This window comes from Papio anubis, chromosome 7 (assembly GCF_008728515.1).
Source record: "Papio anubis isolate 15944 chromosome 7, Panubis1.0, whole genome shotgun sequence".
Classification (NCBI taxonomy): domain Eukaryota; kingdom Metazoa; phylum Chordata; class Mammalia; order Primates; family Cercopithecidae; genus Papio; species Papio anubis.
Window position 1 is genome coordinate 75,325,481 of NC_044982.1, and position 17,207 is coordinate 75,342,687.

Genomic DNA, 17,207 nt, shown 5'->3' on the forward strand with positions numbered 1-17,207 from the left:
GACGGAGAAACCCCGTCTCCAGCCCAGGCTGGAGTGCAGTGGTGTCATCTTGGCTCGCTGCAGCCTCGATCTCCCAGGCTCAAGCCATCTTTCCCACCTCAACCTCCTGACTAGCTGGGATTGCAGGCATGTGCCACCATGCCCAGCTTATTTTTGTATTTATTGTACAGACAGAGTTATGTTGCCCAGGCTGGACTGGAACTCCTGAACTAAAGCCATCTGCCTGCCTCAGCTTCCCAAAGTGTTAGGATTACAGGCGTGAGCCACTGCATCTGGCCGGTCACAACATATTAAATAAGGAAATAAGCTAATTATGGGATGGTATTTATGGTATGGTTCTACTTATGAATAATGAAAACATATGGAAAAGTGCCAGGCGCAGTGACTCAGGTCTGTAACCCCAGTGTTTTGGGAGGCTGAGGCAGGAGGATTGCTTGAGCCCAGGAGTTTGGAGCTCCTGAAACATCCAGGTAGTAGTGAGTTATGATTGCACAACTGTACTCCAGCCTGAGTGACAGTGAGATGCTGTCTTTTTAAAAAACAAAACCAAAAAAGGTGGGGTACTGTGGGGCATGCCTGTTATCTTAGCACTTTGGGAGGCTGAGGTGGGAGGATCATTTGAGCCCAGGAGTCAAAGACCACTCTGAGCAACAGAGAGAGAACTTACCTTTTAAAAAATCAATATATAAAAAATAGGGCCCAGCGCAGCAACTCCCCACACGTGGGAGGCCAAGGTGGGAGGATTGCTTGAGCCCAGGAGTTTGAAACCAGCCTGGGCAACATAGCGAGACCCCCATCTCTGCAAAAAATTAAAAAAAATTAGCCAAGCATAGTGGTGTTTAAGGCTGCAGTGAGCTGTAATTGTGCCATTGTACTCCAGCCTAGCCTACAGAGCAAGACTGTCTCTCTTAGAATTAAAAACAAAACAAAAAAAAACAAGAAAAGGACTAATACTCATCAGTCTTCAGATACAGTATTACCTCTTGTTTGGAATTATGGGGACTTTCACTGTGTACATTATGTGTTTCTGTAGTATTTTCATTTTATTGCTTTGTACTCAGATAAAAGCTAAGATACAATCTGGACTCAACGAGTTCATCCTGATCTGTTGCCCTTTGGCTCTGATTTCCAACTGCACCATGATACTTGCAGATCATTTATATCAGTTACTTACTGCTGTGTGACAAATCACCCCAAAGTTAGTAGTATACAACAAGAATTATGCTAACAGATTATCTGGATTTTGAAAACTGGAAAGGGTAGAGTGGAGATGGCTTATCTCTGTTCTGCGATATCTGGGACCTCAGCTAGGAAATCTCAAAGATGGGAAGTGACTTGACACTTAGGCACTAGAATCACCAGATGATTTGTTCTGTTGCATGTGGTTGAGCCTGGCTTCTAGCTGGGACCTTGCCTAGATTTGTTAGTTGGAACACCTACATGTGGACTCTCAATGTGGCTGCTTAGGCTTCCTCACAGGATGGTGACTGGGTTCTAAGAGCATGAGTCCCAAAAGAATGTGGTAGAAGCTGTATCATCTTTTGTTTATTGAGTTAGCATTTGAAGTCACACAGTGGTCACTTTCACTATAATCGTAAGCCTGCATGGATTCAAGTGGAAAGAACACGGGCCCTCTCTTAGGGAAGACTATCAAAGTCACATTGTAAAAAAGAATATGTGGAGTGGGAGATAGATAATGTTGTGGACTCACTGGAAAATACTAGCTGCCTCATCATGTAATTCCTCAAACATCTTTTCTAAGACAGGGTCTCACTCTCATCCAGACTAGAATGCAGCTCACTGCAGCCTCTACCTCCTGGGCTCAAGTGATCCTCCAACCTCAGACCTCTACCCCCCATCCGGTAGCTGGGACTATAGGTGTGCACCACCATGCCCAGCTAATTATTTAAATTTTTGTGGAGATGGAATGTCGCTGTGTTGCCCAGGCTGGTCTTGAACTCCTGGGCTCAAGCAATCCCATCTTGGCCTCCCAAAGTGCTGGGATTAATGGTGGGAGCCACTGTGCCCGGCTGATGCATTTGGATTTTATCCTCAGGGTACTGAAGGATATGAAATTAACAGATTTGTGTTTTAAAAAAATGTCTTTGGTAATAGAATGGTGAATGGACTGGAGAGTCTAGTGAGAGATTCTGGTTAGGAAGCTGTGGTAGTAATACAGAAAAGAAGTGAGGAGGGTTGGAATTCTAAGGACAGATACTAAACCGAGTTAGGAGGTAGAACCAAGAAGATTAAGTCTTAGATTTTGTATTTTAGAAACGAGTTCTGGAAAACTTTTATGAATTTTGCTTGAGTGACTAAGCATATGGTAGATTAGAGGATATGAGTAATGTGGCTTTTGGTAAAGAAGCTTCTTTTAGTCTTGGGCATTATGTTTGACAGCTCCTGAAACATATCCAGGTAGCGGTAGATGAGTAGGGGAGGCAGTTATGTCTGCAGTTCCGTTATTTAGGAGAGCAGTTTGGACTAGAGGCTGGAGTTGGCATTTTGCTTTACTATGGGAAATGAGAGAGATGGAAGTGGATTCAGTTGTTTGTGTTGGGAAAGTTGGGGGCAGATGGGTATACCTCAGTCCAGTAGCTGGGACGATAGGCGTGCACCACCACGCCCAACTAATTATTTAAATTTTTGTAGAGATGGGAGGTGGGTGACCCTGTGGGAGTTGGGCCAGGATGAAGTAGTGTGTGGAGGGATGGGGGTGTATTTGTGAGGGATTGGGCATGTGTGGTGGAGGTCGGTAAGGGAGCTGAAGGAATTCTTTTCATTTGGCTTCTCATTCTAGATGCAAAAAAAAGTTATTCAGCATGTAAAACACTAGTGTCACTTCCGTGCAGGAAACTCTGCTCCTTGCTGTATGAAATAAATCCCTAGTCCTGAGGAGTTTTTAGGAGAGAGTTACAATGGATAAGAAGAAATAAAATATAAATTGTAAAGGTAAGAGAAAAAACAGGCCTGTTTGGGGTGATTAGGGAAGGTAGTCTAAAAGTCTAGGAGGTGACATTTAGGCTGAGATAGGAAGAATAACAAGGCCAGGAGCGGTGGCTCACGCCTGTAATCTCAGTACCTTGGGAGGCCAAGGCGAGTGTATCACAAGGTCAGGAGTTTGCAACCAGCCTGACCAATATGATGAAACCTCATCTCTACTAAAAATACAAAAATTAGCCAGGTGTGGTGGTGGTTGCCTGTAATCCCAGCTACTGGGGAGGCTAAGGCAAGAGAATTGCTTGAACCCAGGAGGAGGAGGTTGAAGTGAGCTGAGATCGTGCCACTGCACTGCAGCCTGGGCGACAGAGCGAGACTCCATCTCAAAGAAAAAAGGAAGAATAACAAAGAGCCAGCTGTGAAAAGAGTTGGGGGAAAAGGATTTTAGACAGATGGAACAGCACACACATTTTCTTTCTGTCTATCTATCTATCTGTCTGTCTGTCTGTCTATCTATCTATCTATAACTATCTCTGTATTTTGAAAACCATGTGTTCAGGCCAGGTGTGGTGACTCACGCCTGTAATACCAGCACTTTAGGTGGCCAAGGTGGGCAGATCACCTGAGGTCTGGAGTTTGAGACCAGCCTGGCCAGTGTGCTGAAACCCAATCTCTACTAAAAAATACAAAAATAAATCTAGCCAGGGCCAGTGGCTTGTGCCTGTAGTCCCATCTCCTGGGGAGGCTGAGGCAGGAGAATTGCTTGAACCCAGGAGTCAGTGAGCTGAGATTGTGCCACTGCACTTCAGTGATGGAGCAAGACTCCATTTCAAAAAGAAAAACAAAAAACCATGAGTTCGTACAAGTATTTCTAGTTCTAATCTAACGCCACAGGGCTCATGCTAGTTTTCTCTTTCTATATTTTCAATTCTCTTTTCCTTCAGTGAGAAACATGGCTCCCACTATCCTTAATATATTTATTTGATCAGTTCTCCTGTATGTATCAATTGCCTATCACTGGGACATTCCATTGCACAAGTGTCCTGTTCATTTTGCTCATGCTGTAATATCCTATACCAGAATGATCTCTTCTTTCCAGATATGCTGCTCCTCAGTGCCAGTGCTGGACATAACTCTTATGTAGATGTATGAGGGGTTATTCCAGTAGTCCAAATCAGACTTTGAAGTTGGCTTAGATTAGAGGTTTTTTATTTGATTTTAATTTAATTTAATTTAATTTTTGAGAAAGTCTCACTGTGTCGCCCGGGCTGAAGTACAGCAGCGTGATCTCGGCTCACTGCCCCCTCCGCCTCCACGGTTCAAGCAGTTCTCCTACCTCAGCCTCCCAAGGAGCTGGGACTATAGGCACAAGCCACTGCCCCTGGATAATTTGATTTTTTTGTGTTTTTTAGTAGAGACAAGGTTTCGCCACATTGGCCAGGCTGGTCTTGAACTCTGTAAGTCAAGTGATCAGCCCATCTTGGCCTCCCAAAGTGCTGGGATTACAGGCATGAGCCACTGCGCCCGGCCTGTTTTCGCCCAGGCTGGAGTGCAGTGGTGTGATCTTGGCTCACTGCAACCTCCACCTCCCAGGTTCAAGTTATTATCCTGCCTCGGCCTCCCAAGTAGCTGGGATTACAGGCATGTGCTACCACGTCTGGTTGATTTTTGTATTTTTAATAGAGATGGGGATTCGCATGTTGGCCAGGCTGGTCTCGAACTTGCCTCTAGTGATCCGCCCACCTTGGCCTCCCAAAGTGCTAGGATTATAGACATGAGCCACTGTGCCTGGCCCGTAGGATATATTTTGGAGGGCTTAATTGGTGGGATTTTTTTTTTTTTTTTTGAGATGAAGTTTCACTCTTGTTGCTCAGGCTGGAGTGCAGTGGCGTGATGTTGGCTCACTGCAACCTCCGCCTCCTGGGTTCAGGCAATTCTCATGCCTCAGCCTCCTGAGTAGCTAGGATAATGGACACGTGCCACCACGCCTGGCTAATTTTTGTATTTTTAGTGGAGATGGGGTTTCACCATGTTGGTCAGGCTAGTCACCTACTCCTGACCTCAGGTGATCCACCTGGCTCAGCCTCCCAAAGTGCTGGGATTACAAGTGTGAACCACCATGCCCGGCCTAATTGGTGGGATTTAACTGATGGGTTGGGTGTGTAATGTGAGGAAAATGGGAGGAAGTCAATAATGATTCTCAGCTTTTTGGCTTTCTGGATGGTTGACATTTACTATGATGGAGGTTTGGGAATAGAGGCACACATCAGGAATTTTGTTTTGAATATACTCATTTTAAGATGCCTGTGATATTTCTAAATGGAGATAGTGGTATTGAGTCAGTCTGGGGTGGAGAATATACTTAGGGAGTTTTTGTGCTATGTAGATGAGATTTATATTTGTGGTGTATGAACTAAGAGAATGGATGAAATCCGTTAAAGAGGTAATTAAAGAGATAACAAAGATGATGAGGGAATCTAGGAAGGAGGCTGGAGTGGAAAACCAGGGGAGTCATAAATCGAGGGAAAATTGAAGAAAATACTCATTCTAGACCGTGAAAGAAATGTAGCAGAATTATTAGGTATTGTGCTCATTTAAGGTTGGTGATTGTAAATTTATAGTGAGGTCAAATTTCCTGATAATGTGAATATTTTTTCTTTGTCAATCCCTGTTGACATAGATTCAGACCTAGGGAATGTGGGTGGTCGTTCATTTAGCCAGAAATGGGGCAAGGGATTTGAGAGTTTTGCTCATAGAAGGTAGTCGAGTGCTTGTCCAATAACCACAAAGGTCAAGTTGAATTATCTTTTTTTTTAAACAGGGTCTCACTTTGTTGCCCAGGCTGGAGTGCACTGTATGATTATGGCTCACTGTAGTGTGGACCTCCCTGGTCTCATGTGATCCTCCTATCTCAGCCTCCTGGGTAGCTGGGACCTCAGGCGCGTGCCCCCACACCTGCTAAATTTTGTGTTTTTTGTAGAGACGAGGTTTTACTATGTTGGCCAGCATGGTCTTGAACTCCTGGGCTCAAGTGATCTGCCCACCTCAGCCTCCCAAAGTGCTGGGATTACAGGCATCAGCTACCATGCCTGGCCTCAAGTTGAATTATCTATCAACACAGGGTTTCTCTGAAATGATGCTATGAAATTCCCTAACAGTGGAAGCATCAGTTTTTTTTGTTTTATTTTTTGTTTTTTGTTTTTCGTTTTTTTTGAGACAGAGTCTCTCTTGCTCTGTCGCCCAGGCTGGAGTGCAGTGGCGCGATCTTGGCTCACTGCAAGCTCTGCCTCCCAAGTCTTGACTCAGTCTCCCGCGTAGCTAGGACTACAGGTGCCCGCCACCACGCCCAGCTAATTTTTTGTATTTTTAGTGGAGATGGGGTTTCACCGTGTTAGCCAGGATAGTCTCGATCTCCTGACCTCAAGATCCGTCTGCCTTGGCCTCCCAAAATGCTGGTATTACAGGCCTGAGCCACTGTGCCCAGCCAGAAGCATCAGTTTTTATATCTTACGTGTTTAAATTACAATGGCTATATTAAAGCAGAATATCCAGCCATGTATCTATTAGGAAATGACACTTGTTATTTGTTGTAGTTTCAATGTGAACTTTCAGGTAATACAATTCTCTCAACTATCTGTATTTTTTAGAATTAAGTAATTAATGTTGGCATTTTCTTCCCTGTGTGTTTGCTTGATTTATAGTTGGATTTTTGAGATTTTGTAATTGGCTTTTCAGTTGTGAATAAATACTATTAACCTATATGCATATGTGTGTATGTGTATATATATGTATATGTACACGTACATTTTTTAGTAGAATCTTACTCTGTTGCCCAGGCTGAAGTGCGTTGCGTGTGATCATGGCTCACTGCAGCCTTGAACTCCTGGGCTCAAGTGATCCTCTTGCCTCAGCCTCCCAAATAGCTGGTACTGCAGACATGTGCCACTATGCTGGCTAATTTTTTTTTGAGACAGGGTGTGTGGCTCACCCAGGCTAGAGTGCAGTGGTGTGATCTTGGCTCACTGCAACCTCTGCCTCTTAGACTCGAGTCATCCTCCCACCTAAGCTTTTCAAGTAGCTAGGGCCGCAGGTGCACGCCTCCCTGCCCGGCTAATTTTTGTATTTTTTGTAGTGATGGGGTCTTACTTTGTTGTCCAGCCTGGTCTTGAATTCTTAGGAGCTCAAGAGGTCCACCTGGCTTAGCCTCCCAAAGTGCTGGGATTACAGGTGTGAGCCACTGCACCCAGCTGCCTTATTTTTTAATCTTTTTTTAGAGACAGGGATCTCACTATCTTGCCTAGGCTGGCCTAGAAATCCTGGGCTCAAGTGATCATCCTGCCTCAGCCTTCTGAGTAGCTGGGATTACAGGAGTGAGTTACTGTGCACGACTTAACCTGTATTTTAATTGAGTACTTTTGTTAGGAATCTTCTAATAGTGTTTTAAAGTTTTTTTAAAGAAAAGTTTTTAGAATTATGTATAAGATAATGATTACATCTATTTTCACTTGAATAATATGTCTTTATAACTACTTACAATTTTATTATTTTGGGCAATTTTATTATTTATAAAGTGCTGTAATCCCAGCACTTTAGGAGTCCGAGACGGGAAGATCGCTGGAGCCCAGGAGTTCAAGACTAGCCTGGGCAACATAGCAAGACCTTGTCTCTACAAAAAATAAAAACAATTAATTACTGGGTGTGGTGGTGCATGCCTGTGGTCCCAGCTACTTGGGAGGCTGATTTGGGAGGATTGCTTGAGTCTGGGAGGTCAAGGATACAGTGAGCCAAGATCGTGCCACTGCACTTTAGCTTGGGTGACAGAGTGGGACCCTGTCTTTAAAAAAAAAAAGAAAATTTACTATTTCAAGAATTCTTATAAGTTTTCAGTTGAGTTGTGATGACAAAAAATTATTGGAATAGCTTTTGACTTAAAAGGCCCTCCACTGAGTTCAGCAGAATTTCTCTCCTCTGGAGACTGAATTATCTGAATTTGAGTTAACATTGTTTACTTCAGATAATTTTGACTAATCTTGAATTTCATGTGCTAAAATTTCTTATGTGTTGGAAATTTTATTTGCTGTGGTCTATTATAAATTAATAAATAAACAAAGGGGAAATAATATACCCTTGAATTCATTACGAAAGAAAACTGTGTTGTTTATTTTTAAAACCTCATTTATGAGCAACTGAATTTATAACAGAATAAACTTTAGAGCAAATTTACCTGTTCCATTATGTAAGTATTGTTAGCATGAGAGATATCCAAGTACATTAACTTTGAGTTAACTTTCAAAAATTTGTTACTCATGTATACCTTTTTGGTAATACAGTTCATGTAAATACAGTGTAATTATATTTATGTATATTTTAAATAAAATATGACAAATTATGTATATATATTTTTAATGTATATGTTTTCACATACTGATTGCTAGAGGGTTACTGAGTTTTACATCAAATTTCTTGCTTTATTTTTAGGAATCTGATTTGGGATTTTTTTTACCTTTCTTGTGTGTAAAGTAAATTTTAGTTAAGTTTTCATATTAAAGAGATAATTTTCAAGGATTTGGCTGTATTTGCCATAAATTAGTGGCCCTATTACAGGAAGTATCACGTAAATGCAAGGAGTCTGCCTAATCCAGCTGATTTCCTTTTGCATTGGCAATTAATGTATTCATAATAGTAACTTATAGTAATGTGAGTTTTTGTTTGTTTGTTTGATTTAATTATTATTTTTTGAGACAGAGTCTCACTCTGTTGCCCAGGCTGGAGTGCAGTGGCGTGATCTCGGCTCACTGCAAGCTCCACCTCCCAGGTTCATGCCATTCTCCTGCCTCAACCTCCCGAGTAACTGGGACTACAGGCACCTGCCACCACACCTGGCTAATTTTTTTGTGTTTTTAGTAGAGACGGGGTTTCACTGTGTTAGCCAGGATGGTCTTGATCTCCTGACCTCATGATAGGCCCACCTCTGCCTCCCAGAGTACTGGGATTATAGGCATGAGCCACCGTGCCCGGCCAGTAATGTGAGTTTTTATTAGCAAAACTCATAGAAAGAAAAACTCATTATCATATAACTAGTTTAATAGGAATGTTGGCTGGGCACAGTGGCTCATGCCTGTAATCCCAACACTTTGGGAGGCTGAGGTGGGCAGATTGCTTGAGCTCAGGAATTCGAGACCAGCCTGGGCAACATGGCAAAACCGCATCTCTACAAAAAATTTTTTAAAAACTAGCTGGGCATGTTGGCATACACCTGTGGTCCCAGCTACTTGGGAGGCTGAGGTAGGAGGAAGGTTGAGCCCAGAAGGTTGAGGCTACAGGAGCCTGATTACACCACTGCACTCCAGCCAGGGCGACAGAGCAACACCCTCTCTGAAAAAAAAAAAAGAAAAAGAGGCCGGGCGCAGTGGCTCACGTTTGTAACCCCAGCACTTTGGGAGGCCTAGATGGGTAGATCATTTGAGGTCAGAAGTTCTAGATCAGCCTGGCCAACATGGTGAAACCCCATTCTCTACTAAAAGTAGAAAAATTAGCTGGGCATGTGGTAGGCGCCTGTAGTCCCAGCTACTCAGGAGGTTGAGGCAGGAGAATTACTTTACCCCAGGAGGTGGAGGTTGCAGTGAGCCGAAATGGTGTCACTGCACTCCAGCCTGGGTAACAGAGCGAGACTGTCTCAAAAAAAAAAAAGGAAAAAAGCCACCTTTGATTTTCCTTGAGACCTTGATATAAAAAAAACAGTGCATTTTACATATGAAGGAATATGCCCCAGATACCTTCTTATTGTTGAAAAAGTAACTCAACAGCTGAAAAAATGATTGTTTTGGCCAATAGCCAAAGGCACAACAGATATTTCTTAGGAACACGATTGATCACAATTAAAATCTGAGACCCTATGAGGTTAAGGCTTTCTGGGTTTTTACCTTTTTTAAACTGGCACTGTGTTTTTTTTGTTTTTGTTTTTGTTTTTTTTTTTTGAGACAGAGTCTTGCTCTGTTGCCCAGGCTGGAGTGCATAGGTGCGATCATGGCTCACTGTAGCCTTGATCTCCTGGGTTCAAGTGAGCCTCCTGCCTCAGCCTCCCGAGTAGCCAGGACCACAGGTGCGCACTACCAGCCTGGCTAGCTTTTTGGTTTTTTGTAGAGATGAGGTCTACTTGGGATGCCCAGGCTGTTCTCGAACTCCTGGACCCAAGCACTCCTCCCATCTTGGCTTCCCAAAGTGTTGGGATTACAGAGTGATCCACTGCGCCCAGCCTAAACTGGCTCTTTAACTACACTTGTTCAGGAAATTCATCACATTTTAGGGAACACAACAGGAACTATTATTCCCCAAATTAACAAATACTGCATTCCCCCATGAAATGTATTAAGTTTATACTAAGCATTGCTCTTAAATTTTATTTTATTTTTTGATGTGCGGTTTTTACCCTGGGTAAGAAAAATGGATGAATAATTGTATTAATATAAAGCATATGGTAATTCTGTTCTTGTCATTTGATACTTGGACTATCAATTTCATTGTTTTATTCTTTATTCACAAACTAGTATTTTCTAAAGAAAACACATTACTCTTTTAGACCGTGTTTTTTCTTTAGTATTAACACTGTAACAGTCTCTTCTCATTTCTTCCGTCTACTACATATGCATATGTAGAGCATATGTATTACGCTCTAACAAGGCTTAAGATTCTGATATGCTAGGCCGTTTTGTGACCTTACCTGAGAACTATGGGACTAGCTCTTACAACCTAGCCTCAAGGCATTTAATTCCTGACTTAGAAATATTACAAATGACTACATGTCATAGGTTGCCACTGTTGCTGGCTAATAAAAAACACCTCTGGCTGGGTGGAGTGGCTCATGTCTGTAATCCCAGCACTTTGGGAGGTTGAGGCAGGCAGATCACTCGAGGCCAGGAGTTCAATACCAGCCTGGCCACCATGGTGAAACCCCATCTCTAGTAAAAATACAAAAATTAGCTGGGTGTGGTGGCATGCACCTGTAATTGTAGCTGTGCTGGAGGCTGAGGCACAAGAATTGCTTGAACGTGGGAGATGGAGGCTGCAGTGAGCCAAGATCATGCCATTGCACTCCAGTCTGGACAACAGAGCGAGACTGTCAAAAAAACAAACAAAAACCTGTGTTTAATCAATGATTACTTAGTCATTGCATGAAAGATGTCTTCTATAAATGTTTTATTTTTATGTATTTTTTTAATAGTGAGTCTTGCCATGTTGCCAGGCTGATCTTGAACTACCTCAGCCTCCCAAAGTGCTGAGACTGCAAGTGTGAGCCATCATACTGGCCCTAAAATTTTTTTGACAGTATTCTTTCCTCTGAACCCTTTAAGTTAAGAGTCATCTAAGCCGATATTGAACCATAGAGTTAGATGTACTTTAACATTCATACAGAGTTTTTTTTTTTTTTTTTTAAGATGGAGTTTTGCTCTTGTTGCCCAGGCTGAAGTGCAGTGGTGTGATCTCAGCTCACTGCAACCTCTGCCTCCCGGGTTCAAGCAATTCTCCTGCCTCAGCCTCCTGAATAGCTGGGATTACAGGTGCCCGCCACTATACCCAGCTAATTATTTTGTATTTTTAGTAGAGACGGGGTTTCATCATGTTGGCCAGGCTGGTCTTGCTGACCTCAGGTGATTCACCTGCCTCGGCCTCCCAAAGTGCAAAGATTACAGGCGTGAGCCACCAGGCCCAGCCTCATACAGATATTTCTTAAAGGCTACTAAAGGTATGGGAAATATTCATTTGCATACACTAAAAATGGGAGGATAAATTATTCCATTAAAATGTTGAGGATATTACCCTTTGTGTTATCTGTAGCTATAGTTTAGTCTGTCTAGAGAAATTAGAATAATGCATTTGATGTCACATAGCTGAGATTTCTACTAAATGTAAATTATGATCTTTTCATATTTTAAGTGTTGATAAAATATAGGGAGTATTACTGATATCTCAGAAATTCTGTTTTTGATGGAACTGTCTTGTACAGGTTTGTGTAATAAGCATTAGACTGTTAAAGAGAGAGGATGGGGACTAAAGTTTAGTTTAGACACTGAGCTGTTTTTAATGGGTATTATTTCATTTAATCTTCATAACCATATAAAAGTATTATTTTATTTATTTATTTATTTAGAGACGTAGTCTCTCTCTGTCACCCAGATTGGAGTGCAATGGCACAATATCAGCTCACTTCAAACTCCCTGTCCCGGGCTCAAGTGATTTTCCTGCCTCAGCCTCCCAAGTAGCTGGGACTACAGGCAAGTGCCACTACGCCCAGCTAATTTTTGTATTTTTAGTAGAGATGGGGTTTTACCATGTTGGCCAGGCTGGTCTTGAACTCCTGACCTCAAGTGATCCACCCGCCTTGGCCTCCCAAAGTACAAGGATTACAGGCATGAGCCACTGTGCCTGGCCTAAAGTAGGTGTTATTTAGCTATTACTTGTGCTTTACAAGAAAGGAAACAGGCGCAGAAAAGTCACACAGTTGCTGTTCTTTTTTTTACCCCAGTCTTTTAGACCCCAAATCAGTGCTTCTTTCTGAAAAATATGAATTGAGCAGTGTTCTGGCCTTCTGGGACTTTTAAGTGAATAAGAAATAAAGGGATACATTAAATAGTATATGTGCTGCTTTTATGAAGTTTAAGGAACATGAAAGTACCACTTAAGTATTTGGGAGGTTAAGGAAGGTTTTATAGAGCAGTTCATGTTTGAGGTGAGTATTGAATTTTTTGTGTGTCATTTTTTTGAAATGGAGTTTGTTTTGCTCTTGTTGCCCAGACTGGAATACAGTGGCGCGGTCTCGGCTCACTGCAACCTCCATCTCCCAGGTTCAAGCGATTCTCCTGCCTCAGCCACCCGAGTAGCTGGGATTACAGGTGCCCGCCACCACACCCGGCTAATTTTTTGCATTTTTAGTAGAGATGGGGTTTCACCATGTTGGGCAGGCTGGTCTCCAACTCCTGACCTCAGGTGATCTGCCCGCCTCGGCCTCCCAAGGTGCTGGGATTATAGGCATGAGCCACCATGCCTGGCCGATTTTTTTTTTAAAACATGGTTTCAAGTTAATGCTGCTATTTTAAACCATTTACACCTTGGTATTTTCAACAGTGATGAAATTAGCATGTATTACTATGGAAGCAAAAACAATGTGAGAAATATTACCTAATAAACATTCAGATGTGGTATTTAGCACAGTATGTTACATTATAACTTTTTATTTTCTGTTATTTTCTTAATATTTTGCTGTTAAGAATTTAATAACCCTAGATGTAATATGATTTCTTTCACTACAGATGTCCTCCTCGCACTTTCTTACCAGCCCTTTGCAAAATTTTTCTTGATGAAAGTGCTCCAGACAATGTATTAGAGGTGACAGCCCGTGCCATAACATACTACTTGGATGTATCTGCAGAATGTACCCGAAGGATTGTTGGGGTTGATGGAGCTATAAAAGCACTTTGTAATCGTTTGGTTGTAGTTGAACTTAACAACAGGACTAGCAGAGACTTAGCTGAACAATGTGTAAAGGTAAGTGTTATTTATTGGCTCATTACTTATTTTTCTCGGACCTCTCAGGGATGAGTATTGGCTCATTAAAATATCACTTAGAGACTGAAAAATATATTTACTAAAAAAAAAAAATTCTTCCTATTTTCAGTCTTACTTTGTTGAGAGTAGTTGAGAACAGTGGAAATCAGAACCCTTGTGGTACCAAAGGAGGTCCCATAGGCTTGGGAAAAGAAATCTTATCTTAGAAGGAAAACTGTAGGTCATTGCTATGTTCTGTGCTGCTTCAGTGCACTTCAGTTCCTGGTAGTCTCTTAGAGATAGGTTATCCCTATTCTTACCCCAAATAATTTTGTATTATAGTAGTAACAATCACCACAACAGCCACCACCACCCACTAGTGCTAGGCATTATTCTGAGCACTTTAAGGTATTAACTCATTTAATCTTCACAGCGACTCTATACAGGATAGGTTGGTGCCAGGAATATTATCTTTTTTTTGTTTTTTTGAGACAGTCCCTATGTTGCCTAGGCTGGGATGCAGTGGCACAATGTCGGCTCACTGCAACCTCCGCCTCCCAGTTCTAGTGATTTTCCTGCCTCAGCTTCCCAAGTAGCTGGGACTACAGGTGCCCACCACCATGCCTAGCTAATTTGTTTTGTATTTTTGGTAGAGACGGGGTTTCACTATGTTGGCCAGGCTGATCTTGAACTCTTGACCTTGCGATGCCCCTGCCTTGGCCTCCCAAAGTGCTGGGATTATAGGCGTGAGCTACCACCCCCTGCTGAATATTATCATTTCTATGTTACAGATGAAAAAAATTCAAGTATACTGAGGTTAAGGAACGTACTTGGGAGTAGTGAGCAGCAGAGCCAAGACTTAAAGTTTAGGAATTTGAAGATTAGGAAGTCTGGTTCTAGGGCCCAGGGATTTAACTATTTTGCTATATTCCCTGTAGCGTAAGCTGTTGTCTTTATGTAACTCTAAAACTTTGTGTAGTTCTAAAAGCATTAGTACTATATTTTACATTTAGTACTAAATTAATACATTTAGATTTTACATGATTTTATTTTATTTTATTTGAGGCAGTCTTGCTCTGTCTCCCAGGCTGAAGTGCAGTGGTGCAATCTCAGCTCACTGCAACCTCTGCTTCCTGGGTTCAAGCGATTCTCCTGCCTTAGCCTCCTGAGTAGGTGGGACTACAGGTGTGTGCCACCATGTCTGGCTAATTTTTTGTATTTTCAGTAGAGATAGGGTTTCACCATGTTGGCCAGGCTGGTCTCGAACTCCTGACCTCAGGTGATCTATCTGCCTTGGCCTCTAAAGTGTTGCTGGGATTACAGGCTTGAGTCACTGTGCCCAGCCCCTGATTATTATTATTATTATTATTTTATGATTTCTGCTTCATTCTTTTTATGATTCTTGCCGCTTTAGGTTAGCAGTTCTCAAATTTTTTGTCTCAGGATCCCTTTACAAGTCTTAAATAATTGAGGATACCCAAAGAGCTTTTGTTTATATAGGTTTTGTCTGTTTATTTAGCATATTAGATACTGAAACTGATAAATTTAAAATATTTATCTTAAAGTAATTACATGTTATACATAATAGCTTTAATGAAAAATAACTTTTTTTTTTTTTTTTTTTTTTTTTTGAGACAGAGTCTCGCTCTGTTGCCCAGGCTGGAGCGCAGTGGCACGATCTCGGCTCACTGCAAGCTCCGCCTCCTGGGTTCACGCCATTCTCCTGCCTCAGCCTCCCGAGTAGCTGGGACTACAGGCGCCCGCCACCACGCCTGGCTAATTTTTTGTATTTTTAGTAGAGGCAGGGTTTCACCGTGTTAGCCAGGATGGTCTTGATCTCCTGACCTTGTGATCCACCCGTCTCGGCCTCCCAAAGTGCTGGGATTACAGGCGTGAGCCACCGCGCCCAGCCAAAAAATAACTTTTTAAAATAAACAAAGTTAGTGAGAAGACTGGAATTGTTAGGCATTTTTGCAAGTCTCTTAAGAACATTCTTTACAGTAGACAGCTGGATCTCCTATCTGCTTCTGCATTCAGTCTTTACATCTGTGATCCTATTTACTGTCTTTACAGTAGACAGCTGGATCTCCTATCTGCTTCTGCATTCAGTCTAGTACAATGTCACACCATGCTTAGCTTCTGGAAAATGTTACCCTAGACTCATGAGAATGAGAATGAAAAAGACAAATAGTGTTAGAGTATTATTACAAGCTTTTGCTAAATTACTTGTAGTTCTTTAGCTTGCGATACAGATTTCACTTTCTAAACCTGCACTGTCCAGTATGGTAGCCAAGTGAGTCTACTGAGCACTTCAAATGTGGCCACTCCAAATAGAGATGTGTTATAAAGTATACTTGCAGTTTTAAAGACTATACATGAAAGACTATAATATATATCAGTAATTTTCTATATTGATTTCTTTTTTTTTTTTTTTTGAGACGGAGTCTCGCTCTGTCACCCAGGCTGGAGTGCAGTGGCCGGATCTCAGCTCGCTGCAAGCTCCGCCTCCCGGGTTCACGCCATTCTCCTGCCTCAGCCTCCAGAGTAGCTGGGACTACAGGCGCCCGCCACCTCGCCCGGCTAAGTTTTCGTATTTTTTAGTAGAGACGGGGTTTCACCGGGTTAGCCAGGATGGTCTCGATCTCCTGACCTTGTGATCCGCCCGTCTCGGCCTCCCAAAGTGCTGGGATTACAGGCTTGAGCCACCGCGCCCGGCTATATTGATTTCATGTTGAAATGATGATGCCTGGATATATTGGGTTAAATAAAATATTATTATTATCATTATTATTTTTGAGATGGAGTTTCATTCTTGTTGCCCAGGCTGGAGTGCAGTAGCACGATCTCGGCTCACCACAACCTCCGCCTCCCAGATTCAAGTGACTCTCCTGCCTCAGCCTCCTGAGTAGCTGGGATTAGAGGCATGTGCCACCATGCCTGGCTAACTTTATATTTTTTAGTAGAGATGGGATTTTTTTCATGTTGGTCAGGCTGGTCTCAAACTCCCAACCTCAAGTGATCCGCCCGCCTTGGCCTCCCAAAGTGCTGGGATTATAGGCGTGAGCCACTGCGCCTGGCTATTACTATTATTTTTTGAGACAGAGTCTCACTCTCTTGCTCAGGATGGGAGTGCAATGGTGTGATCATGGCTTACTGCAGCCTCGACCTCCTAGGCTCAAGTGATCCTCTAGCTTCAACCTCCTGAGTAGCTGGGACTATAGCACATGCCACTACTATGCCTGGCTAATTTTTGTATGTTTTGTAGACATCAGATTTTGCCATGTTGCCCAAGTTAGTCTTGAACTTCTGGGCTCAAGCGAACTGCCCACCTTGGCCTCCCGAAGTGCTGGGATCACAGATGTGAGCTACCACACCCATCTAAAATATATTATTAACATTAATTTCGGCCGGGCGCGGTGGCTCAAGCCTGTAATCCCAGCACTTTGGGAGGCCGAGGCGGGTGGATCACGAGGTCAGGAGATCGAGACTATCCTGGCTAACATGGTGAAACCCCGTCTCTACTAAAAATACAAAAAACTAGCCGGGCGTGGTGGCGGGCGCCTGTAGTCTCAGCTACTTGGGAGGCTGAGGCGGGAGAATGGCGTGAACCCGGGAGGCGGAGCTTGCAGTGAGCCGAGATCACGCCACTGCACTCCAGCCTGGGAGCACAGCGAGACTCCGTTTCAAAAAAAAAAAAAAAAACATTAATTTCATTTGTTTCACTT

At 42.7% G+C, this 17,207-nt stretch overlaps 1 protein-coding gene across 9 annotated transcripts in view; it reads left to right on the forward strand.

The window, feature by feature from the left end:
* Positions 1 to 17,207, forward strand: part of HECTD1 (HECT domain E3 ubiquitin protein ligase 1) — a 110,111-nt gene that overhangs the window by 17,170 nt on the left and 75,734 nt on the right. For all 9 annotated transcript variants that reach the window (XM_031668202.1, XM_031668200.1, XM_031668206.1 and 6 more), the window contains one exon: positions 13,248 to 13,482. In XM_031668202.1, the coding sequence (XP_031524062.1) occupies positions 13,248 to 13,482 (235 nt within the window). The remainder of the gene's footprint in view (positions 1 to 13,247; positions 13,483 to 17,207) is intronic.